This window comes from Hippopotamus amphibius, chromosome 5, assembly GCF_030028045.1.
Source record: "Hippopotamus amphibius kiboko isolate mHipAmp2 chromosome 5, mHipAmp2.hap2, whole genome shotgun sequence".
Taxonomy (NCBI): Eukaryota; Metazoa; Chordata; class Mammalia; order Artiodactyla; family Hippopotamidae; genus Hippopotamus; species Hippopotamus amphibius.
The window spans coordinates 25,881,373-25,892,864 of NC_080190.1; the positions used below are offsets into that span (position 1 = coordinate 25,881,373).

The 11,492-nt window shown below is 50.2% G+C and overlaps 1 protein-coding gene across 1 annotated transcript in view; it reads right to left on the reverse strand.

The window, feature by feature from the left end:
• SORCS3 (sortilin related VPS10 domain containing receptor 3) overlaps positions 1–10,525 on the reverse strand; it is a 569,211-nt gene extending 558,686 nt beyond the window's left edge. The window contains exon 1 of the mRNA XM_057735333.1: positions 9,911–10,525. Within this exon, the coding sequence (XP_057591316.1) occupies positions 9,911–10,525 (615 nt within the window). The remainder of the gene's footprint in view (positions 1–9,910) is intronic.
• Between the last annotated feature and the right edge of the window lie 967 nt (positions 10,526–11,492).

Sequence of the window (11,492 nt, forward strand, 5' to 3'; positions counted from 1 at the left end):
AGCTTATCTGCATCTCCAGTACCATGGCCTCAAAACTCTTATCATAACGAGTTCCCCCAGTGTGTGTAATCACATTCAGATATGGCAGCTTGAGCAACTAAAAAAAATGTTCAACTCTGTAATTGTTCTCCGTCTCCCACTGAGAACAGATTTTAAAAGGAAAAAGTTCATTTCTTATGCAGCAGTGTAATCTTTAACCTTATTCTAACCATCTGGAAGAGAAACTGCCAAAAAGGCTTAGAGAGGACTGAGTCAGGCACGTGGGACCTGGGAACCAGTGAGAGACCATTGTGATGCCCCTAGGGTGCAGACCCTAGGCCTGAAGGCAGCAAGAAGAAGCCAGACTCTTCCCCACTGCCAAGACACTCATTCTTTACCCAGGTAGTTTTAAGTACTTAGGAATGTATTTATGTCATTCAACTCAATAAGCTTCTACTGACTGACCACCATGCCCAAGAGAGTGAGGGGGCAGAAAGGCAGAAAACGCAGAAGAGATGGGAGAACCAAGCCCGAGCAACACTTCTGGCTGAATTTACGTCTAGAATCTTAGTTGAGTCATTTATGGGTTGAAAGGACTGCAGGATGGATGTATTTGTACAAAACATCCATCTCCTTTTTTTCTGCAGGAAGGGGCTGAATGATCAGCCCCCCAGGACTGAACTGCTTGGTTGTTAATCAATTGTTCACCTACGGGTCACCAGACAAGCCCTCACACAATGAACTTGCGGGCTACTACCACTCTTCTTCACTCCTTTGGAACAGTTCCTCCTGCAGTATTTGTTTTATTATTTCATCCTATTTATTTTCACTTCTTTCCCAGGGCAACACTCCCTCTAGTGTCTGTGTAGGGACCTCAGGTTCCACTCGTGGTGCACAGGGTACAGGCAAAAAGGGAATTCAAGCCTGTACCTTGATGGGTGTGCATTATTACAAAATATTCATGGGTTTGGCCAAGATGATAATTCTGGGAAAGAGGCTGCAGATATTCTGCAGAGAGTTCCAGCCACAGATGTTCTCATTTCACATCAGGCACAAAGCAGAGGTAGGAGATGGAACGGAGAAAAGAACCTAGAACACCAAGGTCCATTCCCCAACTTGGATAAAATGAGGCTTTGGCACCCCAGGCTCTTCTCATCTACCAGTCCCAGCAGTTCTATGCGCCCCTATTTTCTATGAAAGCTACACATTTCACTCACTTCCTTCAAGAAGTCTTCCATGATTCGCTGTGACGTGTAACCATGGATGCCCAAGCCAAGAGAAGCCACTCTTCATCTTTCTGGATGCCTTTCTCAAAACTTCACTCAATAAAAGCCCTGAAAAAATACCCCACTTATTTAGTTGTCTATTAATGTAATCATTAACCTGACTCTAACCATTTGATTCTAACCATTTCTATTACAAATTCTGTGTGTTAGTTTCAAGCAGCCAGGTTCCCAGCCATCCATACTTCTCTGTCTCTTTCACTGTCTCCCTTAGCATGACACAGAAGGCAGATACACAAAGACTTGTCTGAGTCAGGACATGGACTATGGCAGGCAGTTGAAATGAGCATCTCACTGAGAACTGGGTTCTAGCCAAGGCTTTGCGATCAACTCACTGGGAAAATTTGGGCAAGTTTCCGTGTTTCCTCTGCTTCCATGTTTCCATTTGAAAATGAAGAGAACGCCCCTTCCAATATAAGAATAACAACTAAACCAACTAAAATAACTGGAGGACTATTTCAGACATTTCTTTTAAACACTTCGCTATGTACAATATCTTATTTAATCCTTCAAACAGCCCAATGTGAAAAGTATTATTATTATCACTCCCTTTAACAGATGAAAAAATAGACAAGAGAGGGTGATAACTTGCCCAATGTCACACAGCTATTAAGAGACAGAGGCAGACAACCCAATCTAAAAATGGGCGGGAGAACTGAATAGACATTTCTCCAAAGAAGACAGACAGACGGCCAACGGCCACATAAGAAGATGCTCAACATCACTAATCATTAGGGAAATGCAAATCAAAACCACAATGAGATATTACCTCACACCTGTCAGAGTGACTATCGTCAAAAAGAGCACAAATATATGCTGGTGAGGATGTGGAGAAAAGAGAACCCTCCTACACTCTTAGTGGGAATGTAAATCAGTGCAGCCACTGTGGAAAACAATACGGAGGTTTCTCAAAAAACTAAAAATAGAACTATGATATGAACCAGCAATTCTACTCCTAGGTATGTATTCAAAAAAAAAAAACCAAAAACACTAATTCAAAAAGATACATGCATCCCAATGTTCATAGCAGCATTATTTACAATTGCTAAGACATGGAAGCAAACTAAGTGTCCATCAACAGATGAGTGGATAAAGAATATATGGTGTATATATTTACAGTGGAATACTATTCAGCCATAAAAAATGAAATTTTCCCATTTTCAGCAACATGGATGGACTTAGAGGACATTATGCTAAGTGAAATAAGTCTGACAGAGAAAGACAAATAGCGTATAATATCATTTATATGTGGAATCTAAAAATATATAACAAAATAGTAAATATAACGAAAAAGCAGCAGATTCACGGATACAGAAAACAAACTAGTGGTTACCAGTGGGGAGAGGGGAGGGGAATATAAGGGTAGGGGAGTAAGAGGTACAAACTATTAGGTATAACATAGGCTACAAGGATATATTATACACTATGGGGAAGACAGCCAATGTTTTATAATAACTATAAACAGAGAATAACCTTTTAAAATTGTGAATCACTATATTGTATACTTGTAACATATAATACTGTACAGCAACTATATTTCAATTTTTAGAAAGACTAAATTAAACTTAATGGGGTGGTGGGGGGGAGAAGGGAGGCAGAGAGAGAAAGGATTCAAACACAGGCATCTGGCTCCAGAACCCCTGCTCCTGTTCACTACATGGCTTTGTTTCTTGCTCCCATCCATCATACATTAGGATGTTCCTAATACATCCTGAAGAGGACTGCATTCATGATGAAAACCCTCCACAAGCATGACTTCACACAAGTCATACAATCATACCCAGGCTAAATAATCTGCAACCTAACAGCATCCTTGATGACCCTCCATAGCTATGTCTGGCTTCTCCCCTAAACTGGGTTCTCTTCCAGCACAGCCCAAGTGCCAGGCCTCTACGTAGCAATGGGCACAGATGTGCTCACCAACAGCCCTGAATGGCTGGCCCCACTGTGCTCCGGGTCCTCTCACCCCAACCAGTATGGATGGTTTCCTCTGCTCCCCAGCAAGGAGTTAAGAGCAGAAAGCTATTTGTGCAATCCTGAAGTTCTTAGACTCCAACACTTGTTGGAAATTTACTATAGCATGTTTATTAGCATACTATAAAGAACAGCATTTCCATAAATAATTAAACCCAAACTACACTGATCAAAATAAATGAGCAAAATGTTCCTGATGATGCAACCAGGCTTGGTTCATTCACTAACTCTACGAGGTGACTCACAGAGGCCCCCATTAACAACGGTTAGTAGGATAAGTTACAGACTGCACATTAAGGAGCTGGTACTTGCTGTCTGCAGCCACTGTGGTGGGTAGGCAGGGTGGCCACAGGGCACAGCCAGGGAACAGGAGAGAGCAATTCTATTCCTAACCTTCTCTGGCTAGCCTTGTGTGTATTCATCCTAGGCCGCACTCTATCCTACCTATAAAATGGGCAGCACCCTACCTCACTTGAGTGAAAATGAGTCCTATTAGAAGGAAAATGGTCTGTAAAAGCAAGAAGAAAACCAGGAGTGCATAGGGGATGGCTATAGAGAGAAAGACCAGGAGGGTCCACTCTATAGGGTACCATGTTTCTGTCTGTGCCTCACATCCTTTATCTCTATGCTGAATAATGTGATTAAAACAATTCCCAAGTGCTCTTCCAGCCTTGATATTCTGTCAGTCTAAGATGCCTGTAGCATCTCCCACAGTGATCCCCTCTCCTCTGAGCTCACAGCCTGAAATGATCACTTGACAATTAACCACATATAACCCCGTGGCATCTGTCTTATTGTCATGTGTTATGTAACTTTACAGAAGAGTAGCCTCATACCCAAAGCATATTAGAAGGACCTTGAGGCAAATGCTGTCTTATCCGTCTTTGTCTCTCCATCTATCACACCCTACCAACCCCACAGTCCCCAGAACATGGCCACACACATAGTGAACACTTGGCAAATGGTTGAATATCTTATGTGAGTCCATCTGATCTCTGAAGTACATGAGGAAGAAGCCAGGATTGTTGACTAGTCCCTACTGCCATCCTCTTACATTAAAAGTCATATATAAAATAATAAACCAGGTGTATAAACTCTGTGCTATTAAAAGACAGTGTCAGCCATCCTCCCTGAGCAGCTAGGGCACTGTCCAGTTCCCAGGGTCAGTTCAGCAAGTATGTACTGAGCTATGTGCCAAGCACTGGGCCACACGCCACAAGGCACATGTGAGAAAAGCAGAACTCACACTAGGTGTAGGGGGTGAGGTACTATTGTATTTTATCCCTCATCCCTCACCTTAAAAACACTCATAAAATAACCAAGTGCTAAACAAAATACAGTCAAATGTGTGCTACAGTCTGTAAATTCTATAAACAGGAAAAAGGAAAATAAATGCTCCTAAGGAAGGTTCTATAGAGAACCATGTTTGAATCTCAAACTGAGCCATGAGTTATGGGTGCATCTCAATAGAGGAAGAGGGGTATCCAGAGTGGAGGAGATCTCAAGAGCAAAGGCTTGGAGTCAAGAAGGGGTCTGGGTAATGAAGGGGCTGCCCTGGCTAGAGTGAAGGGGTCAATCAGGGACCAGTCAAACACAGAGTTAGAGAAGCAGATCCAGGACATTCACAGCGAAGGGCCTTGAATGCCAGACTTTGGATTTGAATCCAAGAGGCTGAAGGTACTCAAGCTAGAATGGAGACACACTGGGTGGAATGCTCCTGGTTATAGCAGCTGTCAAGTTATGGACAACCTGAGAAAGAAATCATTGCTATTCCAAGGGACAAGGATTTCCAATTTCTTCGTAGCCTGTGCTCAGTGAGACTTGGGACTCACTCAATCACCCACCTGGTCAAACACGGTTGAGTTTCTCCACTGCGTGAGAAGCTCTTTCATCTCCACTCTCTGCCAATGAAGTCAGAGCAACATCCAGACCCTCCTCTCAGCAACTCACCACACCAGGGGGGATAACCATGGTTAGCTACAGGCCATCCATCCCAAAGTGCCAGTGATGCTCACCCAAAGCGGCCTGCCAGGCACTGGCATGCTACACTTTCCAACTTCCCAAACTTGCTGAAAATTCACCCTTTGACACTTTCTCCTCCTAGGGAAGTATCTCAAGCCAGCCAAGAGGCCAAAGAAAGGGGGAAATCAACAGGTGAGGCCAGCCCCCAGGCCTTGGTGGACCTGGCCTTGGAGAAAGCCTTCAGACACAGCCTCCTACTTCAGCCATCCAGCTCTGTCACACCTCTCTGCTCCCTCTAGGATGATTCAGGGCCCAGAGATCATCCAGTTCCAAAGCACCCCCAGTTACAATAAGATTTACACAGCCCAAAGAAAAAGCAGTTCACCCTTCTGCCCCCTGAGCCTTCCGGCCACAACCCCCTTCCCTTAAATCCAACACAATTGGAGAAGGCACTTCCCGCATTCCTTCTCTGCCAACTACAAAGCGAGTTCCAACCGCTGCATTTCTGCAACCATTAAATCAGGCCTCCCAATTAAGGAGTTTGCAACTTTTGCTCACCTTGGAAATCACTGCAGGATCTGAGAAGCCAATCACGCCATCAGAGAAAACGCAGAGCAGACAAACAGCCCGTGTGATGCCCCTCCACCCCCCAACCCCAGGCGGACAGTGACCAGGAACAATTAGTGATGTTATGTCCCGCTGCATTTCCCAGCTACATCTCAACTGAGATGGCTCCCCTTGTAATATTAATTAAAAACAGATTCTTTTTGGCAAACCCCTGAAGAACAGCTTCTGTGTCAGGCTTCTTTATGAAGCCTCTGAGAAGGCAAAATGCATTAAGATATTGTGACACAGGGACTGTGAGCGGGGACGAGAAGGCTAGACAACCCAGCCAAAAGCTATTTGAAAAATCTGTTTGGGAGCCACAATTAGATGCTCCAGTGAGTGAAACACAATTAATCTGATCAAATCTGTCACTATTTTGCACATTAGGAGTAAATATTTTAGAACGCCGTCCAGCTGAATTAGTTAAGGGTATGAAATTGTGCCTGGGAGAGTCTGTGTTCCACCTGCTAGCGTGCTCAGGGCAGGGTAGGGACCTCGAGTTATCAGCATCCCCCCATTTCTCTTCACCAAGTTCTTGGGCACGTGAATTGACAACTACTATCTGGCAAGTCATTCCAACCAGACACACTGCAGGGGCAGCAGCCTGCAAATTGCCGTGGCGGGGAGTGAGCTTCGGAAAGGCGTGGGGATGAATCTACACAAGGATGCAGCATTCTCACCTCAGCACCAGGAATGGGGGCTCCCCATCAAGGGTTACAATGCAGAGGGGGCCCGGCGTTCCCCGCTCCAGAGCCATTTGCCAACTCACTGACCAAGCAGGGAGGCATCTTTCTTCTTTTGAAGGAGAAGAGCGGAATGATGTGTTTTTCTGTACCCCTGTACGCCAGAGGGTCTGGACTCCCTCTGGGTGTTTGTGAAACACTCTCTGGCCCATTAATCACCAGGATCGCAGCTGGAGACAACTAGAGAGAAAGGCAAATCGCTCTTCCAGAGTGCAGGCTCCAAGCCCAAGCCTACTCACCTCGCCTCTGAAACATCTGGCGGGGCCACAAAGGTTGGAGGGGGACCCAGACTCCATCCCCTCCTGGCTCAAGCCTGCCGGGCACTTCCTCCGTTGCCCTCCAAGCCATCCCACCCCACCCCTGGGACCAAAGTGAATATGTGACTCAGGCCTGGAATGAGAATCTCAGCTCCTGAGCACATGCTGGGCCCATGGGGTGGGATGGGGGCCCTTCTCTTGTGTGTTCATCTCCTCATGCCTGATCACGAAGGGCCAGAGCAGGGTTCAATTTTTAGTTACATGGGGTAACTGGAAACTCTCAAAAGGAACGCATGCAAGGAATGAGGTCCACCAGAGGCACTTGGAGGGAGAGCAGGAAGCCCCACAATATGTTAACAATCAAACTGGTGGCCTTCCCGGAGAAGGACATGTTTAACACATTTCACGCCAGAAGGGAAGATGGAATTCTCTTTTCATGTCAAAAGAGCTTGGTGCAAGGACCCATGTTCTCTGCCTTGGGGACATCTCCAACCACTTTGAAACCAATGAGAAAGGGAACTTCCAGAAGGGACATCATCTCCATCACTCCTCACCCTGGCTTTTATTTATAGTACTTTCTCTTGCTGCCCTCAGCAAAGGAGGAGGGGAGAAAGAAACTAACTGGGTAATGGTGCAGAAACTGGTTTCCTAGCTACTCCCCCGGGGGTGTTTCCTTAAAGTCTCTCAAAGGCAGAGCCCTGTTAGCCTGTTTCCTTGTCTTCCTCAGAGCAGCACAGACCGACCCTCAAGGAAGCCCTTCTCACTGGAATTGCCCGCGAAGCATGGTCAAAAGAGGTAGGTCCAGCCCAGGAGCAAAAGAAGCAGTAACTCTCTGGACCAGAGACAGTAGACACCATGGTGTTCCTGCTCTCACCTATGTTGCCTTGTCCTTTGCTTGGACAGTAAGACTGGCCACGAGCACAACCAATGAGTCCCTGAGGGGCTATTCGTGAACTGCCCAAATCTCATCGCCATCACTAAGGACTCCAAGGCCAACTGGTCCACTCCTTGTGCCCTTAGCACCCCCTTTTAACTGAAGAGCCATTTGCGCAGAGGGTATAGGGCTAGACTTGCTCCCTCACTTCCTCTGCTTCACAACTGCCTTGCAGACGGGCAGGGAAGACCATGCACATTTAATTACTATTTGCAGAAAGCATTCTCTAATGTCCCATCTTCAGGGAATATATCAACACACAAAAATGATCCTTAAAATAAAAGCAGAAACGAAAGAAAACTCTTTAGGCAGAGTGAGTTTATGTTGTCCAAATGTGGCAGTGCTAAAATCACAGATATGAGAGGACATCACCTCCTCCTCCTCCTGGGGATACACTTACTTCCACACATCATGTCCATCCTCCTCACAGAGTAAGAACATGAACAAAATAACACACACGCACACAACTCCTCATTATCAAACTAAAAGGAAGTTGCAAGTCACAATCCCTTCTATCAGAGAATTACGTCTCTCTCTCTCTCTCACACACACACACACACTCTCACTCACACACACACCCACTGAGTCCTCTGGGGACTTACAAGTCCTCAATCACCCATCCCTCCAAACCACACATGGCCCACCCCCCAAGACCAGAGCTGTCCACTCTGAAGCTATGGGGGGGCCTTCACTGGAGGCAGATGAAGCCAGCCACCCTGCTCCTGGGGCACTGGACTGCCCAAATCTTCCAACCCAGCCTGGGATGCCTGCTTGTTGCTATGTCAGTAAGAACCAGGAAATCTGTGCTAGGGATTGCTGATGTGCTGCTCTCTGCAGACTCCTAGCTTCCCTGTTATTCACTACTTACCCCTGTGACACCCCCCAGGCCCTGTTAAGGCAAAAATTTTCCAGGGAAATCTTTAATGTCAGTCAGGAAGAGAAATACAAAGGCAGCAGGGTGGTGCTTTCCCATCAAATGAGTTCCCCAAAGCTGCTGCTACAGACAACCATCATCCTCCCGACTCTGCCCAGCGCCGGGTTCTGATCTGATCCTGAGAGCCAGATGTGAGGAAGGGATTTTTGCAGGACTGGCTGAAGTCGGGGCCGAGGAAGGCAGGGAGTGGGGTAAATCGTCGGAGGCCGCCCCACTCCTCCCGAGAGCCACCCCTCACGGTTCCTGGACTGGCTGCCGGCTGGGGGTGGGGTGGGGAGCCCCCTTGGGCGCGCGCTGCGGGGTGCAGCAGCTGCCCGGGCAGACCGTACTCAGCGCCGGGTGCCTGGCCGCGGGCGCCGGAGCCTCTGGAGCCGCCGGAGTGGACTCCAGGGCGCCACCTCTCGGTACAGCAGCTTCCAGGGTAACCTGGCCGTAGAGAGGTGCACAGAAAGCACCGGGATCCAACTCCACGCTGAGAGTTTGTGGTTGCAGGATGCAGCGGCTGGGCAAGTATTTTGCTCCGCGACTTATGTGTGCTTGTGCTTGCGTGAGAAGGAAGGGTGCGGGATGGGTGTTGAATTTCACTTCACATTTTAAACTTTTTTTTTTCTGCCTCTCTTTAGCTTTCCAGGACAGCTGCCTGGGTTTGGGGGAGCTGGGGGGGGGAGGGGGTTAATCAGTGTTGCCTGAAGGCCCAGCCTCCCCACTATGGCTGGGAGAAAGTGCGCCTGGAGCCCAGGGAAATATCCTAAGCCCGGCGGGCAGGAGTGCCCGAATCCCAGCGGCCTCAATCTCCTAGCTCTCTTCCGTCTGACTGGAGGGGAAAGGGGGAAGCCCGCGCAGTCGCAGGAATCTGTCCAGCGGTTCCTTCCCCAAATCAATCTGTGTCCTCACCCAAGAATTCACACACACACACCCGACAGGATAACTGACTCTCTAAGCCGAGTACCAGAGAAAGTGATCACTGATCCCTTTAAGGCACCTCTTTTTCCTCTCCCCTCCGGGCGGCCCCAATGTTAGGGTCTCCGGTAAACAAATACACGTACTGTCTTACAACAAACTCCACTAACCTGTTGGGGGCGTGGGGACAGCGGGATGAACCAGTTCCTCTACAAGTCGAGGAGACCCCTGCCCCTGCCTCCGCCTAGACCCCGAGCAACTATTTGCCCCTCGTTCCCACCCCCCATTTTCCTTCGCTGTCAGGAAACAGTGAGATCCGCCTCCGAGTGGGTACTCACGCTGCTGTTGTGTCCAGACCAGTGCACCATGGCTTGGTTGTGGGCCGAGTCCCCGGTCAGCGCAAAAGAGGTGCTGGGTAGCCGGAGCTCTTCGGCCGCAGATCCCCCAGCACGTGTTGCCTTCACCTCCTCCGGGAGACCCTTGGCCAGAGGGCGGCTTCCTTTGGAACCATCGGCTAAGACTGTAGCCCGGGCGTCCCCGCGTTCCAGGGCACTGGGGGGCTGCGCCCGGCGACTCCTCCTCGCGCCGCTAGGCTTGCCAGGAGCCGAGATGCCCCGTCCCCACTGCGCGCCTTCCTGAGACAGCCCTCCGGCTTCTCCTTGCTTCTTTCCACCTGGCTGGGGCAGCGGCTCTGGTCCTGGCCGGCGCCCCAGTGCGGCTCCTCTCCGTACAGTCGCCAGCTCCTCCGGCCACTGGCTTGCCACTGCCCGCGGCGGGAGAGGAGGCAGCGCCGGGGATCGCGAAGCCAGAGCCGCGAGGCTGCCAGGACCGCGCGTCGTGTCCCAAGTGATTTCGGCGCCGGCCAAGACCCACGTCGACAGGAGCAGGAGCCCGGTCCGGGCGAGGGGCGCCCCGGGCCAGCCTGCGGGGCGCTCCGTGCGCGCCGCCTCCATCCCGCTGTGGCTGCCGCGGCTCGGGCTGCCGAGTGTGTGGCGCCAGCGGAGGTACGGGTCCGGCGCGGGGGGGGGTGTGCGCGCGCCGGTGAGCGAGCAAGCGAGTGTGTGTCGGGGGAGTGGGGAGGGGGTGGCCGGGAAGGAGGTGGCTCGGCCTGGTGCGCCTTGCTGGTCCTCTCCACTCTTCCCTCCTGGCTTTTGATCGCTCGCTCTCTTCTCCACAGGGTGATTCCAAAACGCGAGAAAAATTAATAAATGCCCCTTCGGAGCTTTTTTTTTTTTTTTTCTTAAACCAAGATTCCCCCCAAATCTTCCCCACCGAGCTCCTCCAGAAATTTTGTCAGAAGGAGTATTCAAAGGTAACAGGAAATCCTCTTTTAAAATACGAAAATCAAGCCCAATCCAGGAGAAGGACTGGCAACGGACCCCAATCCAGAGTCCCTCTGAAACCCAGCCTCCAACCTGCTACCGGCGAAGAGTTGGGAGCCGCTTCTGGCCGTGTTTAGGGGGTTACTCTTCCGGCCTGTTGTGGGGGCGGGAGATGGAGTGCAGGAAGGGTTGGGGGGGGGTGGGAGGGGGAGGAGTAAAGTGTTTTCAGCGCCAACTGTTCGGGTTGGGGAGCCAAAGGGGAGATCGGAGCCTTCGCGCAGAGAGGGAGAGTGTGGAAGCCGAGCTCGGGATGGACCTGCGGACTCCGCTCCGGGCTCCCGGCCTTATCCCTCCCGCTCGCCCCCCTCCCCCTCCGGCTCCGTGCATCAGCCTGGTGCGGGGGCGCGGGGAGTGCGTGCGTGCGCGTGCGTGCGCGAGGGGAGGCGAGGGGTGCGTCTGAGGCCGGCAGGCGGGCACCCAGGGTGGGGGTACTTGGCTGAGCCAGGGGTGCCTGGATGTGGGGGGCACGCGGCTCGTGCGTGCGCGTTTGCACGCGTATGTGTGCGTGTTAGTGTGAGCGATGGGGTGTGGGGCAGGG